Source organism: Hyperoodon ampullatus, assembly GCF_949752795.1.
Source record: "Hyperoodon ampullatus genome assembly, chromosome: 16".
NCBI lineage: Eukaryota > Metazoa > Chordata > Mammalia > Artiodactyla > Ziphiidae > Hyperoodon > Hyperoodon ampullatus.
The window spans coordinates 54,789,455-54,811,720 of record NC_136929.1 but is presented as its reverse complement, the minus strand read 5'-3'; the positions used below and the strand labels follow the sequence as shown (position 1 = coordinate 54,811,720).

General features: G+C 43.1%; 1 protein-coding gene across 3 annotated transcripts in view; it reads left to right on the top strand.

Moving 5' to 3' along the window:
- The window catches only part of ENOX1 (ecto-NOX disulfide-thiol exchanger 1), a gene marked incomplete at both ends in the record, with an annotated part of 282,081 nt that overhangs the window by 131,540 nt on the left and 128,275 nt on the right, over window positions 1–22,266 (top strand). For 2 of the 3 annotated variants that reach the window (XM_079721567.1, XM_079721568.1), the window contains 2 exons: window positions 15,726–15,832; window positions 19,736–19,853. In XM_079721567.1, the coding sequence (XP_079577693.1) occupies window positions 15,726–15,832; window positions 19,736–19,853 (225 nt within the window). Of the gene's footprint in view, window positions 1–15,725; window positions 15,833–19,735; window positions 19,859–22,266 lie in introns of all 3 variants that reach the window. The other variant, XM_079721569.1, reaches the window with a different exon arrangement.

The following is a 22,266-nucleotide window of genomic DNA, read 5'->3' as shown; positions in this document are numbered from 1 at the left end:
AAATTCTTGCTTTTAACCTTCAAACCTGTCCTTCTTTGGTTTCTTCCTTCCCATTTTAATACATTCGCAGACCAAAGTCCTGTAAGTAATATTCACACCCACCATCCCCCACCACCAAAGCCCACATATAGGACAGCAGGAAATCCCATTGTTTCAACATTCAAAATTGACCCACTTTTATTTATTTTCACTGCCACCATTCAAGTGCAGGCTGCCTGAACGATGATAAGAGCGTGGTATGTCAGTTACATATGGTGTCCACTTGTAAGTAATAGAAAACCCAAGCAAACTTCATCTTAACAAATGGAGCATTTTCTTTTTATACACAGTGAAACCCAGATTTGTTGGCACTGATTCAGTGGTTTAAGGCTGTCAGGCCTGAGGTTTCTGTGATACTATCAATATTAACCTTCTTAGATAGTTGTCTAAGAGGGCTGCTGTTGCTCCTGCCATCACATCTTGTTTTTACAAGCTGGAATCATATAAGCAAAAGGAGAGGAAGAAAGGAAGAGGAAGGGGTTGCACCTTTAGGGCAGGAAAGCAAATTTGCCCAAAGATCCCCAATAGGCTTCAATTTATGTCTTGTTGTGCTGAATTATTACATGTGGCCATGCCGAGCTACAAGGAAAATGGGAAATAACACTTTTTTGACTGGGCCCATTGCTCTCCAGAATAAAACTGGAGTTCTCCGAGTTAGGAAGGAGGGGAGAATGGCTACAGAGAGACATTTTGCAGTTTCTGCTGTGTGTAATTCCTCCCTTTCCACCTTTCCTCCAGCTCAGTCTATTTTTCATACATTGTCTGTCATAATTCAGAGCACATCTTCCCCACTTAAATCCCTTGAGTAGATTCCCATTGCACTTACAATAACATTCATCCTCCCGAGCCTCAAGCTCTCCGTGCTTGCCTCTTCAACGTCAGCTCTCCCTCACCTCATGAGGCATCATCTCCACTGGCCTTTTTCCTGCCGAGCCCGTCAAAGCCACCTCCCACCTCCGAGCCTTTGCACATCTGTTCCCCCTGTCTGCTGTGCTCTTCCCTGTACTCTGCATGCTTCCATCCCTCTCATCCTTTAGGTCTTGGCTGTAAGGCCACCCTTTCAGAGAGGCCATCCTGATCCATCCTCTCCTAGCAGGCTCACCATTCCTGCATCTCATCAGCTTCCTCAGGGCACTTATCCAAATGGGTATGACTTAATGAATTCTCCGGTTTTGGTTTATGATGATAAACGTCACAAAGGAAAGGACACGTCTCTCCTAGTCATCGCTATATATCAAGTGCCTGGAACATGGAAATATGCAACAAATATTTGGTGGATGAGTGAGTGAATGAATGAGTACGTCGGAAGGAAGGCAGGAAGTAAGCCTGAAACAGTAAGCTCAGAAGTTTCCAGAAACCTTGTAGAACAGTTTGGCATCAGTGTTAGCACTGTCTGTGGATAACAGAGTTTCAAGTTGCATGTGTAATCAAACAAGTCGAAGAAAGAGCTCACCAGCTATGCTCTTGTTGGAAACTGCTATATTTTACCAGACACTTGGTAACAGGCTAGAGGATGTTAGGAGAGTTGGGGTAGAATAAACACAAAAGTTCATGTTGACATCTCCCCAGTTGTCACTGTCTGACAACCTGTACCTTCCCCATCTCCCTATTACTGTTTAAGAGATTCCCCCCTTAACCCTATAATTTGATTCTGGGAAGTATTTCAGCAGCCAGCAGATATCAACAGGGATTGTGAAAACCCCAGCTGAACTTGACAGCCCCCAGAGCTGTCCAGGGGGTACACGCCCCAGCCACAGAGGGCCTGAGGGGGCTTCGTGCGAATCCTCAGTAGCTAGGACCCTTCAGGATGACTTGAAGATGGCAGATACTTTCAGTGTGAGCCTCAGCTGGAGTTAAGCCTGTGAGGTAGAATGGGAACATGGCGTAGCTCACTGAGCAATCTCAGAATTTTCCATTCGTTTTTATGTGCTTTTACAAAGACGACAATTCCCCGGATGCAAAGGGGAACCAAATTCTACCGTGAAATTCACCATAAAAATATTAGCAGTAACCTGACTAGCCTGGCAGGTGTGTGTACATTTCCTCATCCTTTGAATTTTGAACTATATCTCATTTCATGTCTGGTGGAGTTATGTTTGTTTATCTCCACCGCATTTTCTGCTTCCCCAGATGGCTTCAGGGTGAGTTTGGTGTCCATACATGGAGCTGCCTCTAAAATAATAGCTGCAGAAGTCCACAGCAATCGACATGCTTGCCATATTTTCCAAAAGTAGAACCAGTCATACCCCCATTTATCTGCTTTATTTTTGCTGGCAAACACCACAGGAATCACATTTGGCTTTCTCTTTTAGAATTAGATTAGGATTGTAAAGCACTGGGATTCGGGAATGACATCTCAGCTTGCTTTCTCCAAAGTGGCTGGAAATCTCCCGGTTATTTGACGGTTGCTCCCTCCCACGTAAAAGATCCCCACAATGTCAATGTTATGCTCCTAGCATTCCACGGCAGCCTCTCCATTAGAAAGTCAAGTTTCGGGGAGTCGTTCATAGGCAGTTTGGAAGCAAGTCTATTGTTGAACTAGTTTATTACAGCAAGTGGGGCTGGCCTGGTGTCCTGAAGAGAGGGCCCACTGAACAACTTCCAGGAAAATTCCGGTACATTACAAAGCTCCAAGCGCAGTAAAAGTGTGGGTCCCTATATAGATTTCGTTGGAAATAGCCAACTGGTTGACCAGGAGAAGGGAAATTCCAGTGCATGTTAGCCCATTAAAATGGATTAAATGCACATATCTCCTTGCCTTGCTTATCCTTGCTTTCATATTTGAACAAATAGCATTTGTTCAAAGGGACAAAAAACCCAGGAGCCATGAATAATTCAAAGGTTGAGATTTATTTCAAGGTCTACATCAAAGGCCAGCAGTTACCTTCTAGCTTTGTTGGTGTTCAGTTCTGCCAACATTTGTTTAAGTTCTAACCTTCTTCCTATCTCTGGCCTTCACCCCAGGATGGGCTGTGTAAATATAATCAAATAGGCATTGTTTCCATCTGAGCCTTGGCATAAAATGTCAAAGGGCAGCAACTAAACCCAACCAAGAGTTTGGGGAGTATGGCATCCATTCACTTCTACTTTGGATCGTTTTTCACCTGTGACAACAGATGTGCAGTTTTCAAAGATGTTAGATGAGAGCATCCTTTAAACTGGTGGGGCACCTAGGGCTTTCCCTTCCTTTCTGGGCCAGCTGGATAGATCTCATTCACTATATATAAAGAAAGGGAAAAAAAGTTCAGTACAGGTGAGTCATTTTATTCTCATATCATCCTTATCTCATCTTTATGTTACCTCTCAACTTATCCATTGGGCAGAAACTCCCCCAACTTTCCCAACTGAGAGACTTTCAGGTTTTTATCTTCCTTACTTTTTAAACATTTATACATCAGAGGAACTCCCCATAGGCCTGCCCACATTCATGTTTTCAGTTATGAGCAAAGCTTGTCATTTCAAAGCTCAGAGAAGAGCTGTTTATAAAGTTGAGGAAGCATGTTCCACAACACTCAATTATTAATGTGCATGCCAGGTTGATCAGTTGTCCATGCCTTGTTACAACACACACACATCTGATGAAAATTTAAACACTCCATGATCGTCCCACTCTGGTAATTTCCCAGCACACTTCCTGGTAAGAGAGGAGAGAGGGAAGGGAGTAAAGTGGGGAAAAGGCAAACGGGAAGCAGAAGGTGATGGAGAAGGACTTAGTAATATTAATTTAAGATTATGTGGGGCTTCCCTGGTGGCGCAGTGGTTGAGAGTCTGCCTGCCGATGCAGGGGACATGGGTTCGTGCCCCGGTCCTGGAGGATCCCACATGCCGCGGAGCGGCTGGGCCCGTGAGCCATGGCCGCTGAGCCTGCGCGTCTGGAGCCTGTGCTCTGCAACGGGAGAGGCCGCAACAGTGAGAGGCCCGCGTACCGCAAAAAAAAAAAAAAAAAAAAAAGATTATGTGCCATAAGTATTAGCAGGATGGAAAACTAGAAATTGTTGAGTGTCAGAGGTGGAGGGGACCTCAGACCCTCGTTGGCCCAAGCCCCCTCATTTTATAGAGGAGGAAACTGAGGTTCCAAGAGCAGCCCTGATAGGCCCCTGTCATTTAGCAATTTATGGGCAGATTAGAACCCAGGACTCTTGGCTCCTGGGACAGTTCACTTTCTCTGTGTGCGTGTGTGTTTATGAAAAATGAAAATGATCAGAGGAGGATAAGTATAAGTCTATAGTTTACAGGTGGGTGTGAAGAAGTGTGCTGGCATCACACTGAATGTAAGAGCTGCTACCTGGTCAGAAAACAAAGTCTTAGCCTCTAACACGACCCTCTTTCCCCCCTCCGCACTCGCACTTCCTCCCCATCCCTTGTCTGAAGCGTTTCCTCTCCTCCCCAGGCCAGAACCAAAGCTCCTATCACACCTCCTCCATGAATCTTTTCTGTCTGTTCTACGCATAACCACCTCCCTTTCTCCTCCCTTCTGTAGCGCTTGTCGGTACTGTCTACTTGGGCATTTGATTATTCTTTTAAGCATCAGGTTTGGGATTTTGGTCTTTTCCTCCAGCAAGATTTTAGGCTAAGCAGAGACAGAGACCGTTTGCTGTTCTCTTTTCCCGCCTCACTGCCCCACTTTCAGGCAACATTCTTGTAAGCACCTCAGTATACAAGTACTGGTTGTTGATCATATGTCACAGGTGGAAATGAAAGTAGTATTGGAAATTGGGCTGGAACCTAATAACTGCGAAACACGTTCTAAATGTTGGTTTTGGGGGTAAACGGTGATCTTAACTGGCTTTGATCTAATATACCATTCTCCTTAAAAGTGAAATACATAGAATATACTTTAGTTGAGAATTTTGCAGAAGTAGTATTAGAGCACTGTCATTGATGTTATTTTAACCTGGAGATTGGGAAGGTTAGAACTATCGTGCAGATTTGTTTTGTGCATTTATGATAGGAAATGGCATCAACCTCATCTTAGATCTCGAAAAAAGCCGACAGTGGAGAGACTTGAGACCAGGCGCCAAGAGATCCTGGTTGTGATCCCAGCTTGACCATGAATTAGCCAGGTGACTTTAGGAAAGGCCTTGAAGCTCCTTAAGTCTTCGTTTTCTCATCTCTGCGATGAAAGGGTTTGACCAGGCAGTCCCCTAGGCTCTCTTCCCACTCTGAAAACTCGGCTGTCCTTATCGTATCAACAACTTCGACCCTTGAACATCTCTGAATGTCTACACACAACAAGTACCTGCCAGGATGTCAGTAACTCCGGAGCTGATCATAGAACAGAGGATCAGATGACACTCTCCGTGCCTGTCCGGACTCTGCCTGGCTGCGGAGGTTACATCTCCGGGCAGTACTGTAAGTTTTAAGCCACTTTTGCCCCCTGAGAGTGTGCGTGGCCTCCTGCTGGTGCGGCAGATGCGCCAAAACTCGTGTCAGAGAGGCTGCATCTTGCATCTCCTCTGCCACGTCCTCATCTGTTTTCTTGACTAAAATCGTAAAAGCCTCAGGCGTTTGAATGAATGATGAAACTCATCCACAATATTTATCGGGTCCCTATTCAGTGCCAGGGAGAGCACTGAGTGCTGGAGTGAAATGTGAGGGGCGTCTGACCTCCCTGTAAACTTCGAGCCCCGTTTCAGGCAGATTGGCATCATCGTCCACATTTCTCCTGCCTGAAAAGCTCTTTCTGAAATCACTTCCTTCTTAGGAACATCTCAGCTAAACTCTTTGTTTTTTAATTTCCGCTAGGGGAAATTTGGCTCCCATGTCCCTGCTGTCGAAAAAGAATTTTATGACGTGTTAAAATGTTTTCTGATGTCTGTGGTCGTTATTGCTATCGTGTATCCATGGGAAAAAAAAATTCCCCGTGACTGCCTTAGCGACTCGGCAGGTCTTCTATTTCTCCTCAAAATTAAACAGATGGCTGTGTTCGCCAGTGTTTTAAGTGCTGCAAACATAATTTTCATTAAAAAAATATACCTTTTTGTTCTCAGGGACAAAATGTCCAGAGAAAATACCTTCTGTAAAAACTTCCAAATCAAGGATGAGCACAGAATTTTCTATTTCACAGGACAGCAAAGCTGATAGCAGAAGATTCTGGAAGCCTGCCAGAACCGAGTTGAGCCTTTTTTGGTATCAGCTTTCAGCCTGCATATATATATATATATATATATATATATATATATATATATGTGTGTGTGTGTGTGTATATATATATGTGTGTGTGTATATATATATATATATACACACACACACACATACATATATGTATATATATGTATATATATATATAGGTGCTCTCTTTCTCTCTCTCTCTATATATATATACATATATACATATATATATATATGTGACTGAGCCAAGTAATACACTATTGATATTTGCATTTCTTTTAAAATTTAATGATAGCAAAATATGAGAGAGAAATTAAGTCTTATACTGTGGAACAATAAAGCATTGTAGAAGACTAGGTTTCAAGAATTAACATATAAATGTTGAGTGAAACACAGAAGTTCAGGAAATACATAACTCCTGGGAGCTAAGGATGAAAACCTTGCTACCTTGATCCCAGCCCAGTTGTAGGGACTTGGGGAAAAAGCCACTGCCCAGTATCAGGGGGAAGGGGAGGGGACTCGTGTGAGGAAAGAGTCTCTGAGCTACTTTGGAAGGAATCACACGTGAAAAAAAAAAAACTCTTTCACGAAAACCTTTTAAAGCCAGGACACTTTCAAGCTAGATCCGAGGAAAAGTGAGGTGTTAGGAAAGTTTCTTGAAGGCAGATATGATGTGTTCTTGACTCTCTGTGCAACTGAAAAAGAAGTAGCGATTAGTCTTTGTGCTCAAACAAAAGAACACTGTCCAGGGAGACTCGTGACAGAGTAGCCACAGACAACGTGAGAGAACATCTACTTAAGGAGACAAACTGCTTAGGTGTGCAGACCCCTGCTCTAGCAGGTAGCCCTGTGATCCGCAAAGCCAAAAATATATCCTGTCTCTTCCTTCACAGAAAGTTCGCAGACCCCTGTGCCATGGGATGGCAGAAGTAGGAAGGATATTCAGGACTGACCCCCCTTGACCTTGGGATTCAAACAGGTGGAGGTTTCGCAGGCCACACAGCTGCTTAGAGGTGGAGCTATGGCCTCAGAAATGCAGGCTGCATGACCCTCCCTGCCCGCCCACGTGCCCCCAGAAACCCTGTGCGGCTCCTCGACCCCTAAAAGCGCTCCCTCAGCCCCACCTCAGGCTTTGCCTGCTGAGGCTTTTATTCAACAACAGTGATAAGCAAAAGTAGGACAGCTCGGATTTTAGATGAAAGCGTGTGCTGAGCGCGCACCCCGAAAGGAGTCAGTTGCAGTCTGGTAGGCAGGTGAGCAGGGGCCGTCTTTCCAGACCCTGGGATTCTTCCTTGCTGTCTTTCACATTCCTCAGTACACTTTTGGAGAGGGCTCGGTGCAGCTTCCTGCCCCGTCACAGCTGCAAATCTTTGTCTTCTTTGCAGTAGAAAATTCTGGTCACCTTAACATTTTGGACCAGCCGTTGTTAAAGCCTTTCCTGCCTGCCTTGGCGCTCTCTGCAGCCTCCCTCTCGGCAGTTCTCATACTGGGATTCGCCGGGGCTGCGAGGACCAGCAGCATCTCTGGATCTTTTTGTCCCCAGTGCCTAGTGCAGGGTCTGGCACGGTATGCTCCACAGTGTTCGTAAGACTTTGGCCCATAGTACAAATGCATATACAAATGGGTATAAATGCACGATTTGAAGTTGCACAGATGCTATTTTACATTCCCAACTTCACTACTTGCTAAGTATATGACTGGTAGTGATACCCTCTCTGTGAATCTCAGTTTCTTTCTCAGTGAAATGGGCATAATAATAGCACCTGCCTCAGATCGTTGTTGGGGAATTTAAATGAGGTAATGTTTTAAATCACAGGTTCTCAAACTTCATTATGCGTTGGAATGACCTGGGGACCTTGGAAAAACAGACTCTGCTGGATCGGTGGTTGCCAGAGGCAGAGGTTGGGGGCTGCAGGGAAGGGGTGAAGGAGGGCAAGAGACACAAACTTCTAGTTATAAAATAAGTAATTCCTGGAGATGAAATGCACGGCCCGACAGCAATAGTTAACAGTACTGTATTGTGTATTTGAAAGTTATTAAGACAGTAAACCTTAAAAATTTTCATCTCGAGAAAAAAAACTTGTAACCATGTGAGATGACGGATGTTAACCAAACTTGTGGTAATCATTTCATGGTACATACGTACTGCATATCATTATGCTGCACACCTTCATCTTACACAGTGTTGTATGTCAGTTATATCTATCTCAATAAAACCGGGAAAAATGTTTTTAGAAAAAGAATCTGCTGGACCCCACCCCCCAGAGTTTCTGTGCAGTAGGTCTAGGGGCTACTTGCATTTTAATAAATTCCCACGTGATGCCCACGATGCTGGTCCAGGATCCACACTTTGAAAACCACTGTTTTAACTCATCAAGCATAGTGCCTGGCCCAGTAAGTCTAAGTAATCAGAAATAGCCAGCTACTGTTACCTGATTTTCCTAGCACCACTCATGGAGTTGATGGTGACCCAGAGGAAAGCAGGGTCACCATTTTGAGGGTCACAAAGAAGGGATACCCAGAAACCAGGTCTCTTCCCTTCCTGCTGGACGATCAGTCTTCACAACAAGCCAGTTACTGATAAAAAGGGCAGTTCTGATGAGTCTGTGGACTTCTTTCCGTGATTCACAATGGAAACTGCAAATGTGGATAGCTCGGGTTCAGAGAATTGGTCATCATGTAATTCAGGCCTTTTCTCATTGATCAGCAATGGCAAAATTTAACATTTGATTACCAACTGTTGACAAGGGATAGGAAAACAATCTGAAAGACACTTGCGGGCATAAAATGTGAGTGTGACTTGGCGATAGCTCTCAAAAATTAAAAATTCATACACTCTTTTATATATTTTTTCCACTGCTGAGAATTTCTTATAAAGATATTTAGGTAAGAATGTGTCAGAAAATATGTCTGAGGATGTTCACTGCAGCCTTACTGATAATACACGTAGGACTAGATTTCCAAGATACATTAAGTAAAAAAGAGCAAGATACAGCACAGTGTATATATCAATAATATTAGCACTTTATGTAAGTAAAACAAAGTTACACATAGTGTACTGTATGTATAACTTTTTCTTTGGATGGATACTCTGTTAACAGTGGTTACCTTTAAAGAGAGACACTGGATGGGCAGTCGTCAGGATGGGAAGATAGACTTTTACTTTTCATTTTATTCATTTTTTTCTTATATACGTATATTACTTTCATTTAGTCAATAGGGATAATCCAGACAGGGCGATTGATTGGATTTTCACAAGCCTAATAGATGCTGTATATTGTAAGGAACCATTAAAATTATAATAGCTTCATGGATTTTTGTTCCATTACTTTACAGAATATTTGAACAGATGCATTAATAAGGGTATCTACAGTTCCCTGAAGTGTATTGGGATTTATACTATACAGAGCTTCAAAACTCACTGTCTGCCTAATATCTTACCATTTATTGGAACAATGTCACCATTTCCTGCTTGCTCAAAATTTGCCAAAAGCACCCTGTTTCTTTTTGTATAATTTGATCAGCATGTTTTTATTCCTATCCGCACCCCACTCCCCAAAAGAACCAGATTTCTGGCCTCATCTAGCCAGGAAGTTCAGAACCGTGGTACCTACTGGTGGCGTTCTCGCCTCAGGTTTAACAGGGCTGTAATGGATCCACAGGGTTACACAGCATGGCTCTTTTTACTCATCTCAAGACAAAAAACCCAGAATGCCCTTTTTCCTCCTTGACTTGAAATTCCGGTCCATGCCTTCTTAATGTATGGGTTTGATGGAGTTAATTCTGTTTACTGGGCTTCCCGCCAGACTCACTGGCTCCTGAGTGAGGACCCAGAACACAAGTGAGGGCGCAGGAATCTCTCTGAGAATCACTCTAGCAGCTTCCCCTGTCGTGCTCAACACTAACGGCCCCTCCCTCTGGCTTTGTCTCACTCCTCTGGGCATCCAGAGGGCCCAGATCACTTACTCCATTCTCTGTTATAATTCTGCAATCCAGGGCCAAGGCTCATCAATCCCACCCTAGCTTTTGGTATTTAAAAACAACACTAAAACGCTAGTGGGGGAACTCAACTCTTTCATTTTTTACGTGCCTTTGAAAATCTCTTAGGAGCTCTTCACAGAGGATTTGGGAAAATATTATCCCTTAAAGGAAAATAAAATTTCCTGTGAACGCCACAGAGTTAATGCTCTATCAGGAGCCTAGATAACATTAAAAACAAAAATTCAGCTTGGAAGATTTGTTTGAGGTGCTCTATTTAGGCAGGCCTACTGCCTATAAGGACTTAATCGGTTTCTCCTGATATTTGGGAGACTAAATGGATTGAAAGGTCTTTCACAGCTGCTTAGCTGGAACAAAAGATGCAGGAGGTGCGGGGACTCAAGACACACACTCAGGAGCACATGGAGGCAAAGGTCTGGGTTTGTTCTTTGGAGGAACCTACGCTTTCTCTTTCATTTGCTTCCAAGGCTTTTCTGCCCAGAGCTCAAGAATCAGGAGCCTCATACCCCCCAGAAGTCTGAGGTTTTGTGCTGGGTGCCCGGCCCCTTCCCAGGGACCTTGTTTTGAGTGTGTTCTATTTCTGGGTGTTTACCCAGAATGTCCTGTTCTGAGCTTGTCTTTTCTGAGAAGACTGAAGACAAGTGCTTCTCAAGATAATTGATAAAGTTCTCTCTCATGTAAGAAGTCTGTTCTGAAGTCAGCAGATGTCCAGACATTGTGAGGTGAGGAGAAAGTACAAAAAAAAAAAAAAAGGTTGTTAAATTACCTCATCTTAGGATTTTTTGTTGAAATGCTGAAGAATTTATACACATGTGTGTGCATGTTATGTATATAAGAGAATGAATAATCATTAGTGGTATTCAATTAATTAAACACAGAGGCCATTAGAGGAGGCTCTAATGTCGTGGTGGCTTAAGTATGCAAACCAAAACCTAAGCCTGTAAATGCCTCAAGGTTAAGCAATGGAAACCTAAGGACAACCAATCACAAATAACCAACTAGGCTTTGAGAGACAACCAAACAGTAACCTCCTTGCTTTGTGTCTGCCTTTTCCCTGTAAGTCTCTCCCCAACTCCTGTCAGTGGTGCACTCCTAAACACTTCCGGTTTGGTGCCGCTCGACTGGAATCCATTTTTGTTGAAATAAACTTCAAAAATTTTAATATACCTCAGTTTATCTTTTAACAAGAGGTTTGTCTCTGCCAAGAGTGATCCGCAATTTCCTCAAAGCTCTATTTATCCTCCGCTAATGTTCACTTATACCTGCTGGAAATGTACTAGGGACTCTACTATGACACCTAAGATGGACATTCAAGCATACTCTAGAAAAATCAGTCACTTTTAATTTTTTCATTTCTCTCAAATAACCTAATTTAGGCAAAGTTAATACATAGACTTGTGGGAGGGCGGTTGGCAAGGTGTGAAGGGTAAATATTAATTCTCTTACGGAGCGCTCTTTCTGTTGTTAATACTTCCAAAATGCTGAAGCATTCTAATTGCTATAGGCTCTTCAGGGGCCCTGCAAGCCACCACTCTGTAGACCCCTGGGTGGTGAAGGCCCCGGTGGCAGTTGACGTGAATCTGCTCTGCTATCAGCTCAGCGTCTGCATACTACCTTTTTGAACAAAGGCCAATGCCATCTTGTTTACTATTTCTGTCTTCTCTGAGCGGTGAAGTAGAGTGTTAAAGATTCCACTTAGTAACTACCTGTAGCTTTACTGTGTATAGGATAAGCAGTATGAATTATACTGGAGAAGCAGTGAGTGGTAGTCGGATTCAGGGACTTGCTCTTTGGTGTTTCCTGCTGCAGACAGTGAAGAGAGTATAGTCTTTCCCTGGGACACCAATCCTAGCGGTCATCCTGACTTATGGTTTTAAAAATATGCCGTCTTTGAATCACATTCATTACGGCATACTCTTTGAGGTAGTTTTTCACTAATGATGATGAATTCCTGCTGACCTGGCACTCTTCTGAGTCCTTTTGTGTGCCCAAGATCTTTCACTTGCAAGACGAATGGCTAATTCAGGGACAGTCTGCACAGAAGTGAGAGACGTCAACTGGACCATAGAAATACTGTGTGAGTATTTTTTAAACCTAAGCTGAGTTACACGGTTTTTGTTTTTGGGGGTTGAGGTTTTTTTTTAACTTGTTAATATGTGGGGGGAAAGTATAAAACTCAATAAGAAAAGAAGTATAAAAGTAATCATATTTAGTTTTGTTTTTAATTAATTATGCTATTGGAAAGAATACAATTACATGGAATTGAGAATGGCCCAGAAAAGTCAAGATAAATCTCTGAATTCTGACTGCTTTCTGAACCTCCAGTGTGTATTCTGGCTCCCTCTGGATGACCTTCAGGCATCTCAAGTTCAGCCTGTCCAGAAGTAAACTCCTTATCTTCTTTCTCAGACCTCCACCCGTGCTCTTGGTCTCTGATGTGCTTCTCAAGTTTGAGTCATCCTGGTCTCTCTTCTCTCCAGCCTCACAGCACGCCAGCCACTGTGTCCTATCGACTCCTTGCTCCTCCCTCCATTCCAGTGCTCTGTCTTAATTCAAGCCTTCATCATCTCTCCCAAACAAATCCTACTCGGATAGGCCTCCTCTAGCCTACAGTATAAAGTCACAGTCTGGCTTGGCATACACGGTCCTTCCTGACTTATTCCCACCCAGCTTTAGCCCTCTCCCCGCCAGCTACTTTCACACAAAGTCCTTTCACAATTCCATGGCGACCTCTGAACCAGACGTTCCTGCCTTCTCTACTGGGCAAGCCTTGATTCATCATTTAAGACTTAGCAAATGTTGTTTTCTTTGGGGGTGTTCCCTGACTCCATCTATTGAGTTAGCTATCGTGTCCCCATAGCTGTCATCCATACCTCTCTTGCATAGGATAATTATCTGCTTGTCTTTCTTGCTCCCTAGAGACCATGGTCTCATCAAGGGCATGGCCTTTGTCTTAATCATATGTTTCTAGCAATCAGTCAAATGCCTGGTGACTAGGAGGGTCTCAGATGTTTTCTCGATGGATGGACGAATGAATGAATGAATGGAATTTAAACCCTGGAATATGGTAATAACGTGTTCTAAATAACTGAGGCATTGGGGCTTCCCTGGTGGAGCAGTGGTTGAGAGTCCGCCTGCCGATGTAGGGGACACGGGTTCGTGCCCCGGTCTGGGAAGATCCCACATGCCGCGGAGTGGCTGGGCCCGTGAGCCATGGCCGCTGAGCCTGCGCGTCCAGAGCCTGTGCTCCACAACGGCAGAGGCCACAGCAGTCAGAGGCCTGTGTACCACACAAAAAAAATAAAAATAAAAATAACTGAGGCATTTATCCTCAAACAGGGAATATCTGCAAGAGTACATGCCTTGAGTAGATATTAGGGGATCCATTTTTACCCTTGAACCTGTGCAGAGTCTTTCTTCTAAGTACCTTCCCTTCTGTACTCCTCCAAGTGCATTACTGGTCTCTCTTACCTTCCTCCCACTCCACACACGCATGTATGACCACGTAACTTTCTCTTTAGTGTATCCCCTTTATTAACAGCCTTCTCTGATTGATGGCAGAATTTTGACTTCTGTCACCCAGATAACTCAGCCTCGACCCTTCCTGTCCTCTCTCCTCAGGCCTGTCGTCAGGACACCACAGTTCTTACTCTTCTAAATGATGCTGATCAAAGAGGTCTACTATTAAAGGCCATGAGACCCATTACTCTTTAACAATCCCGTGATCACCACCCCCGCCAGATAGTCTCATCAGGCAGTGGATTCCACCATGGGCATTTTGGGCCCAGTGCTCTGTGCTGCCCGTGCAGCAGGCATCTGGAGGCCCCAGATGATCCCAGCCTCCCTGCAGGCAAAGCCATAGGAAGCCCAGGCAGTGGGGCTGAACCAGTTCTCCTCGGCCAGCCACGGGCAGTGCATCCGAGCAGAGCCCTGGGGGTCGGTGGTCAGGGGAAAGTCAGCCCTGGGAGCAGCTCATTGTGACTAACCTGGCAGCATTACTTCCTCCTGGTGAGGCAGGAGAGGGGCACTGCATGCACTCAAGGGCAGTGCGAGCTTAGCTTAAATCCTCCTGTTACAGGCAAGTGCAGCAAATTCATCAGGAGACATGATGATCAAGTTGGATAAATAAGGAGATTCGGAGTTGCGATCTTCTTGAGTTAGAAAACGGTCCATGTAAAAGCCCCTGCGAAAATCACCCATAGACTGAGAAGTAGTTGCTTATTAGCGTTAGAAGATATTTACCATGTACTAAGTGAAGGGAATCTGCTTTCTTCCTTTCCTCCACCACACATTTGTTTATTTCTAATGTTTGAAATTGGGGCACCAGGTGTTGCTCTTCTGTGGGGATTCTTCTATTACTCTTTGACATTCCTTGGGCACCTGGAAGATTTGGAAGAGCTTTGATGTCCTTTTTTAGAATAGAGCCTTGGGAATCACTTTAGAAAGATTTATGTTAAGTAGAGCATTAGCATCCCTAAGAAGCTCATTTTGACTGTGCCTTCCTAACTAAATATTTAGGAGTTCAGGTTTAATCATACGGCTCATTCAGTGCTGTAATTTCCTTAATCCCTGCTTACTAGATCAATAACTGCTTAAGCAAGACTGAATCTGCAGTTGGTTGACCCCCGCCTCTCACATCCACTACCAAGAGCCCGTCCCTTTCCCTATCTACGTTTGTTCACCACCCTTCAACATTGATCATGGACGTAGCGCCTCCCCTGGAAGCCACAGAAGTGCAAAATTAAGTCAAAGTGTTAGAGTTAGAACTTCCAGGGTGTCGGGAGCCAGAGGGAGGAGAGCCTTATGGAAGTTAAAATGGAGTAACAGAGAATGGTATGTGGCCATGATGAACTACGAAGGACACCATATGGTGTTGAAATAAGATCTGCATGTGGTGCTGCTGGTTGGGTGAGCCTTGGTCTGTCTTGAAGTGAAGGCAGTGGCTCCCATTTTCTGCCAGAGGGCTGGAGGGCTGGCTCTAATGGGTGCAACGGGGAGAAAAGGGGACCAAGGAGTTAAAATGGCCTTGAGACTGAAGGGAGATATGACACAACTACTCATTGCCCCAACTTGGAACTTGGACACGGTAATGTCTTCAGCGAGCTGCACTGGGGTCCTTGAGATGGAGACCAAAAGCTAAAAAGAGATGTGTTTGGCTCTTCCTCATTCAGCCACTCCCCCCGGGCTTCACTTCTAAGGCCCCAATCCAGGCATTACTTGATCTGTATATCTATATTTCTGTGTCAACACCAGTGCCTGTATATAGATCTAGGTGTATAGATGTACCAAGTCATATTTTTAGACAAGACGTAACAAATGCTTGGAAGCAGATGTCCATGAACCTTTCCCAGTCGTATTTAGAATTTGTTTTAACCTAAAGTTATGGAGGCAGACATGAAGGGAGACCTCCCCAACCTTGCTAACATGTAAGTACAAAAAGGCACAAATTGGATGGATATTGATGATGTTATTTCTGCTGCGACATCATCCATAGACTCCTAGTGTCTTTGCTTTGCTTCCCTATAGTGATCACAACATAAATTACTTGTCTTGTTTGACTTCCTTGTTCACCAAAGTTGAGCAGATTGTGGCCGTTTTCAACGCTTCTACCAGACAAAAAGCTTGGGACCATTTCTCGAAAGCTCAGCGCAAGAACATAGACATTTGGCGAAAGCATTCTGAGGTTGGTGATTTTATTATTACTCTTTTAACCACCATCACACAGCTGGATTGGCAGGGAATAGTGTGGCTGCAGCCATGATGGTTTTTGTTACAGTGGGCAGTCATCCTGCCCTCACTGTCTGCTCCAAATCCAGCTCAGATTTGTTCCTTATCCAGAAAAGCAGCTGACTTAATGCTTAGAGGACAGAGTGCTTTTCTCCCCTGCAAAGGGAGAAAAGCATCTCTCCCATTCATAGTAAAGAGCTCAGAAATAAGCTAAGACACTTTGCCTAATCACTGTGCAAAACAAGAAAAAAAAAGCGTAACGTAAAATAGAAAACTAGTTTTTAAATTACCGAGTTTCTTTTCAGTGTTCTACAGCATGATGGTGACGGTTTGCTCTTTGGCTAGAGATGGCAAGTATGCCTTTCATCCACATCTTCTCATCCTAAGCAATGTCTCCGTCCCCTATGCTAGCCAGCAGGTCCTATCAGACCTCTCCCCAGAGCACATTTCCTCAGGGAAGTGAATGTCCAGGCTAGCCCTGTCCACCCTTCTGCATCAATGCATGTGTGAAGTGTGAGTATCTACCCCAAGGCAAGAGTTCAGAACTTAACCTTCACTGCCACCTAGAAGGACCAGATTGTGTCATTAGTCATTGGTGGTCCAGCTGTTATTTTTAACTCCTCAGTGTAGTGTACGCTTTGAACCTGTAAGTTAAAAGTAAGTATACTGTCTTTGTTTGCTTCTTTTTTTTTTTTTTTAACAAGAGAATGGTTTTCATTTGGATGCCTCTCCGTCTCTAGCATGTTAATATTAAAGTTCTCTAAATGATAATCCCCTCTGTCCAAATCCCAAACTTATAGAAGGTAAGGTTTATTAATTTAATGATTTTGGCTCACACTTGTAAAATAAGTGTTTTATGTAGTTTGAGGAACCACAGAGTACTGCAGTATCAATCATTTGGGTAGCATTTTAAGTGCCCATTAACTAATGCTAAATTACAGTTGAATACCAATGGCACTTGATGTAGCATCCATATGCATACCAAGTGAATTCTTTATTATCACTGTTATTATGATGAGTACTGAATGACTGCACAATAATGGGACACTTAAAAAGCTAGTGCAGTTTATTATTTAGAAGGACATTTTTTATTTTGTTCACAAATACCGAGAAGGTGGTTGGTGACTGATACAGGAGGTGGGATTTCTCTTTTATTCTTCGGGGGCCAGAAAACCAAAGGATGCTTACCCAGTGCTCTCCCAGACACTGACTTGAGCCCCATGTCAAGGTTGATTTTCATGAGGAAAGAGTCCCGAAAATCAATGATGAAATACATGAATCGAGGGTTCTGAAACACTAATTGGAATCCATAAACTATGATTCAGATTTGGGAATGATCTGCCTATGAATTTTTTTTTTTTTTTTTGGCTTCACATAAGACCAGACATGATTAAAAGAAATGTTAAGAGAAGGGCAGGTGGCATGATGCTGAATAAACCCCGGCGTAAAAAAGACTGTCGTTAATCTGGGAGTGGTGGCAACTATCTGTTACTGATCTAAATCACGCTTCCTGCCACGTTGGATCCCGTCCCCAGCCCTGCCTCCCCCGTGCAGGGCCATCCCCTCCCTTGCTGAGCAGGACACTCGAAGGCTTCCAGCCTTGTCCCAAGGAAGCCTGCTTGCTTTGCTCCCTACTGGGAGGTAGAAAGGGACACAGCCCAGAAAGATGCTTCTGTAAAGGGTCTTTGTGTCTCCCTGCCACTCCCACCACCACCTCTTCTGATATAGTAGGAAATAGAATTCTAAATTACCTTTGATTTTCTCTCCTACATGTTGCCCGATTGATTAAATACCAGTTGGCAATTTAACATTGTGGATGATTTCTCAGCTGCATATGAGCTTCATAATTGGCTTGATTTTTCCACGTTCCTGTGAACAGCATCTGTTAATTATCTGCAACACCTTTACAGATTTATTAGAGTGTACAAGTGATTTACTGCTGAACCAGAGGCACCCTGTGGAAACAGCCTCAGCTTTTTTTTTTCCTCCAATCTTTTCCTTTCTGCCACCCTTCCCCACGAGAACAGCTAATGTATGACAGTTCGTCATTAACTGTAGGAACTAAACAACAGGCCCTTTTAGCCTTGTGTTTTCTTTCCACCTGAAGTTTCTTTGTTCCAAGTATTTTCAGGCCACCTCCTCGGGAACTGGGCTCTTTGTCAGTAGAAAGATTAGTTGTCCACAACCTAAAAACTTCCCCACTAATCACATGTGACATCCGCCTCCAAGACCCGATGGTGTTACTTAAGGCGGAATTGGCACCTCTTTCTACAGGGTGGCATGGTCAAGTGAGGGGACACTGCCTGTCATCCTGGTGCCTCTCAGGACTGCCCTGTGATGGGTGGCCCCGTCCCAGGGACCTTGCCTTCTGCCCTCCCCTGTCTTTGGTGACTTCCCTGTCTTTGTCTGTGCACTTGTGGTTCCCAGGGTTCAGAGCTGACCATGCCAATGTGGTTAGCAATACAGAATTCCCTTCCCATCGTGCTACAGTTAAAATCTGTGTGCTAAGGAGAGAAGAGAGTTGAGAGCACGTATAACAGAATGATATAGACACATCCATCCATCGAATGAGCGCTTTAAACTGTGTTTAAAGTCATGCCATTAATACATTAGGTGTTGTAATATAGTTTTATTCTTATTCATAGATTTATTATAAAGTGAAATTATTTTAACTGTTTGACATTTTTTAGAGACTCCAATATAAATGGGGAGAAAAACAACAATGCAGCTCTTTCCACCCCACCCCACTTTTTTTGTGTGTTTTTTTGAGGACAGAACATATAAAAGAACACAATGGATAAGGATTTGCAAATATATAATTTACAGCTTGATCCAAAATAATAATATAATTATTTAATGTAAGCAATTAGTGTCCTGATTTTTAAGCACAGTAGTAAACAATTTATTGTGTAATTCTTTACTTTTTACAGTGAGTTTTCACATACACTCTTGCAGTCAAACAGCCTTGTATTACTACTGCCCCATTTTTGTGTGAATAGACAAAGGCTCAGGAAATTAAATGCCTTGATTGCAGTCACTTTTCTAGGAAGTGGAGAAAGAAATGATCCTTAGATCTTAAAGGGATGCTAAAACAACCATTACAACATAAACAATAAACCCCACATGATAATGTAAAACACCAACAAAGAAGGCATCTGTTTTCATTTTGTCTTCCGACATCATTTGAATTTCACCATTTGGACATGTGAATGTGTGTGTGTGTGTATGTATGTGTGTGTTGTATGTGATCACACATGGGCACATACATGCAGGGACACTATTTTGCATGAATAATAATAGTGGTCAACATTTTCAACTTAATGAACCAAGTCTCTCACATGATGCTAAGTGTCTCACATGCATTAACTTTTTTATCCTCAAAACTCTCCTTGTCACACTATCTCAGTGAGTGAATTGACACTAAGAAAGATGAAGAAACATCCCTAAAGTGACACAGTGGGTCAGTGGTAGACCGGCCTTTTAAAAAATTCTCTTGCTCACATTCCTAGCCACCCCTACGTTCCAGTTCTGGTAACAGGCATTTCTATCGGAGCCTCATGACAGCCCTACCAGTTGGACGTTATTGTCCCCCTTTTTACAAATGAGGAAATTCAGAGATTAAATAACTTGCTGAAGAGCCCTTGACTCACCATTGGTGATCAGGAATTTCTCCCAAATCTGATACCGAATCCCTCGATTGGTCCACACCCCAGACCCCTCAGAACTTCACTCTAGATTAGGCGGGGCAGTGTTTGGGAGGTGAAGACATTACTATGTCAGTCATAACACATGGAGAGACCATTGGGAAAGGTGTGTCATGTGTAGCTGACTCTGACGCCCGTGGGTCCTCTGTTTCCAGGAGCTCCGGAACGCTCAGAGTGAGCAGCTTATGGGCATCCGCCGAGAAGAAGAGATGGAAATGTCGGATGATGAGAACTGTGACAGCCCTACTAAAAAAATGAGAGTTGATGAATCAGGTAACGTGGATAACTGCCACATCCCTGCGAGATACCTTAGTGATCTTCCTAATCTTAGATGGGGCATAAAGATTGAGAAATGGCCACATAGCTCACTTTTATTTGAGTTAAACTAAACTTTCATCTTTGACTGACTCTGCCTTGTATTAATAGAACTTGAAATTCCTTCTTGGGAACGTAATGATTTAAATTGTTCCAGTTGTTTCTCTGTATGTGGGTCTGGGGCCACACTTATTTTCGGGGATATTTGCCTGTTCCCCTAAAAATCCTTTTCCAGAATGTGGCAGCCACCTCTGATGCTGAAATACAGATAAAATTTGGTTTCAATCAGTGTACTTCTTACATGGGAAATGTTGAATCCCTAAAGAAGCTTTCTAGCCTCTGAAGCAATGTGCTGGAGAATTAGACTGCTTTCCAATAAATTTTAGTTCCTAACCTGTAATCAAAGGGATGGTCCCATTTGGTACCAAGAAAGGGGCATCAATCCTTGAGTTATAAAAAGGAGAGAAGCTTAAAGAGAACCTTGATTGATATTCTCTGCCTCATCTGAGATGCTGATTTAAAACTCTCTTCTCAAATTGTATGTAATTCCCTTGATGTTGTAAAAGCAAGCAGGAGAAGTGCTCACTCAAACGTAGGAGGCACCAAGGGAGACTGCTTGTCTGAGGGGAGGAGTGTTTCCTAAAGGGCCTGGGAACAACCACAGTCGCCACCTTTGCCAAAAAGGGAATAAAACACTCACCTCTCCCAGGCCTTTTCGGGTGACCAGGAACAGAGGATCTTTGCTAGTTTGGTTAGTAGAAGCCAAAATCAAGATTCCAAAATGGTCAAGTCATCAAGATTACAAAGCGGTCAGTTAGGTTGACCGGTCGGTTCCACATCTTGGCTGTTGTGAATAGTGCTGCTATGAACATAGGGATGCATGTTTCTCTTTGAATTATAGCTTTGTCTGGATATATGCCCAAGAGTGGGATTGCAGGATCATATGGTAATTCCATTTTTAGTTTTCTGAGGAACCTCCGTACTGTTTTCCATAGTGGCTGCACCGACTTACGTTCCCACCAACAGTGTAGGAGGGTTCCCTTTTCTCCACATCCTCTCTAGCATTTGTTATTTGTAGATTTATTGATGATGGCCATTCTGACCCTTGTGAGGTGGTACCTCATTATAGTTTTGATGTGCATCTCTCTAATAATTAGTGATGTTGAGCATCTTTTCATGTGCCTGCTGGCCATCTGTATTTCTTCTTTGGAGAAATGTCTATTAAGGTCTTCTGCTCATTTTTCAATTGGGTTGTTTGTTTTTATTGTTGTTGAGGTCTATGAGCTATTTGTATATTTTGGAGATTAAGCCCTTGTCAGTCGCATCATTTGCAAATATTTTCTCCCATTCCATAGGTTGTCTTTTCATTTTTTTTTTATGGTTTCCTTTGCTGTGCAAAAGCTTGTAAGTTTGATTAGGTCCCACTTGTTTATCTTCATTTTTATTTCTATTGCTTTGGGAGACTGAGCTAAGAAAACATTGGTACGGTTTATGTCAGAAAATGTTTTGCCTGTGTTCTCTCCTAGGAGTTTTATAGTATCATGTCTTATATTTAAGTCTTTAAGCCATTTTGAGTTTTATTTTTGTGTATGGTGTGAGGGTGTGTTCTAACTTCATTGATTTACATGCAGCTGTCCAACCTTCCCAGCACCACTTGCTGAAGAGACTGTCTTTTCCCATTTTATATTCTTACGTCCTTTGTCAAAGATTAATTGACTGTAGGTGTGTGGGTTTGTTTCTGGGCTCTCTATACTGTTCCACTGATCTGTACGTTTGTTTTTGTACCAATACCACACTGTTTTGATTATGGTAGCTTTGTAGTATTGTCTGAAGTCTGGGAGAGTTATGTCTCCTGGAAACAACCTAAATGTCCATTGACAGATGAATGGATAAAGAAGATGTGGTACATGTATACAATGGAATACTACTCAGCCATAAAAAAGAACAAAATAATACCATTTGCAGCAATATGGATGCAACTAGAGATTATCATACTAAGTGAAGTAAGTGACAAAGAGAAAGACAAATACCATATGATATCACTTATATGTGGAATCTAAAATATGGCACAATTGAACCTATCTACAAAACAGAAACAGACTCCCAGATGTAGAGATCAGACCTGTGGTTGCCAAGGGGGAGGAGAGGAGGGGGAGGGATGGACTAGGCGTTTGGGGTTTATAGATGCAAACTATTGCATTTAGAATGGATAAACAACAAGGTCCTAGTGTATAACACAGGGAACTATGTCCGGTCTCTTGGGATAAACCATAATGGAAAAGGATATATATAAAAAAGAATGTCTGTATGTGTATAACTAAGTCACTTTGCTGTACAGCAGAGATTGTCACAGCACTGTAAATCAACTCTA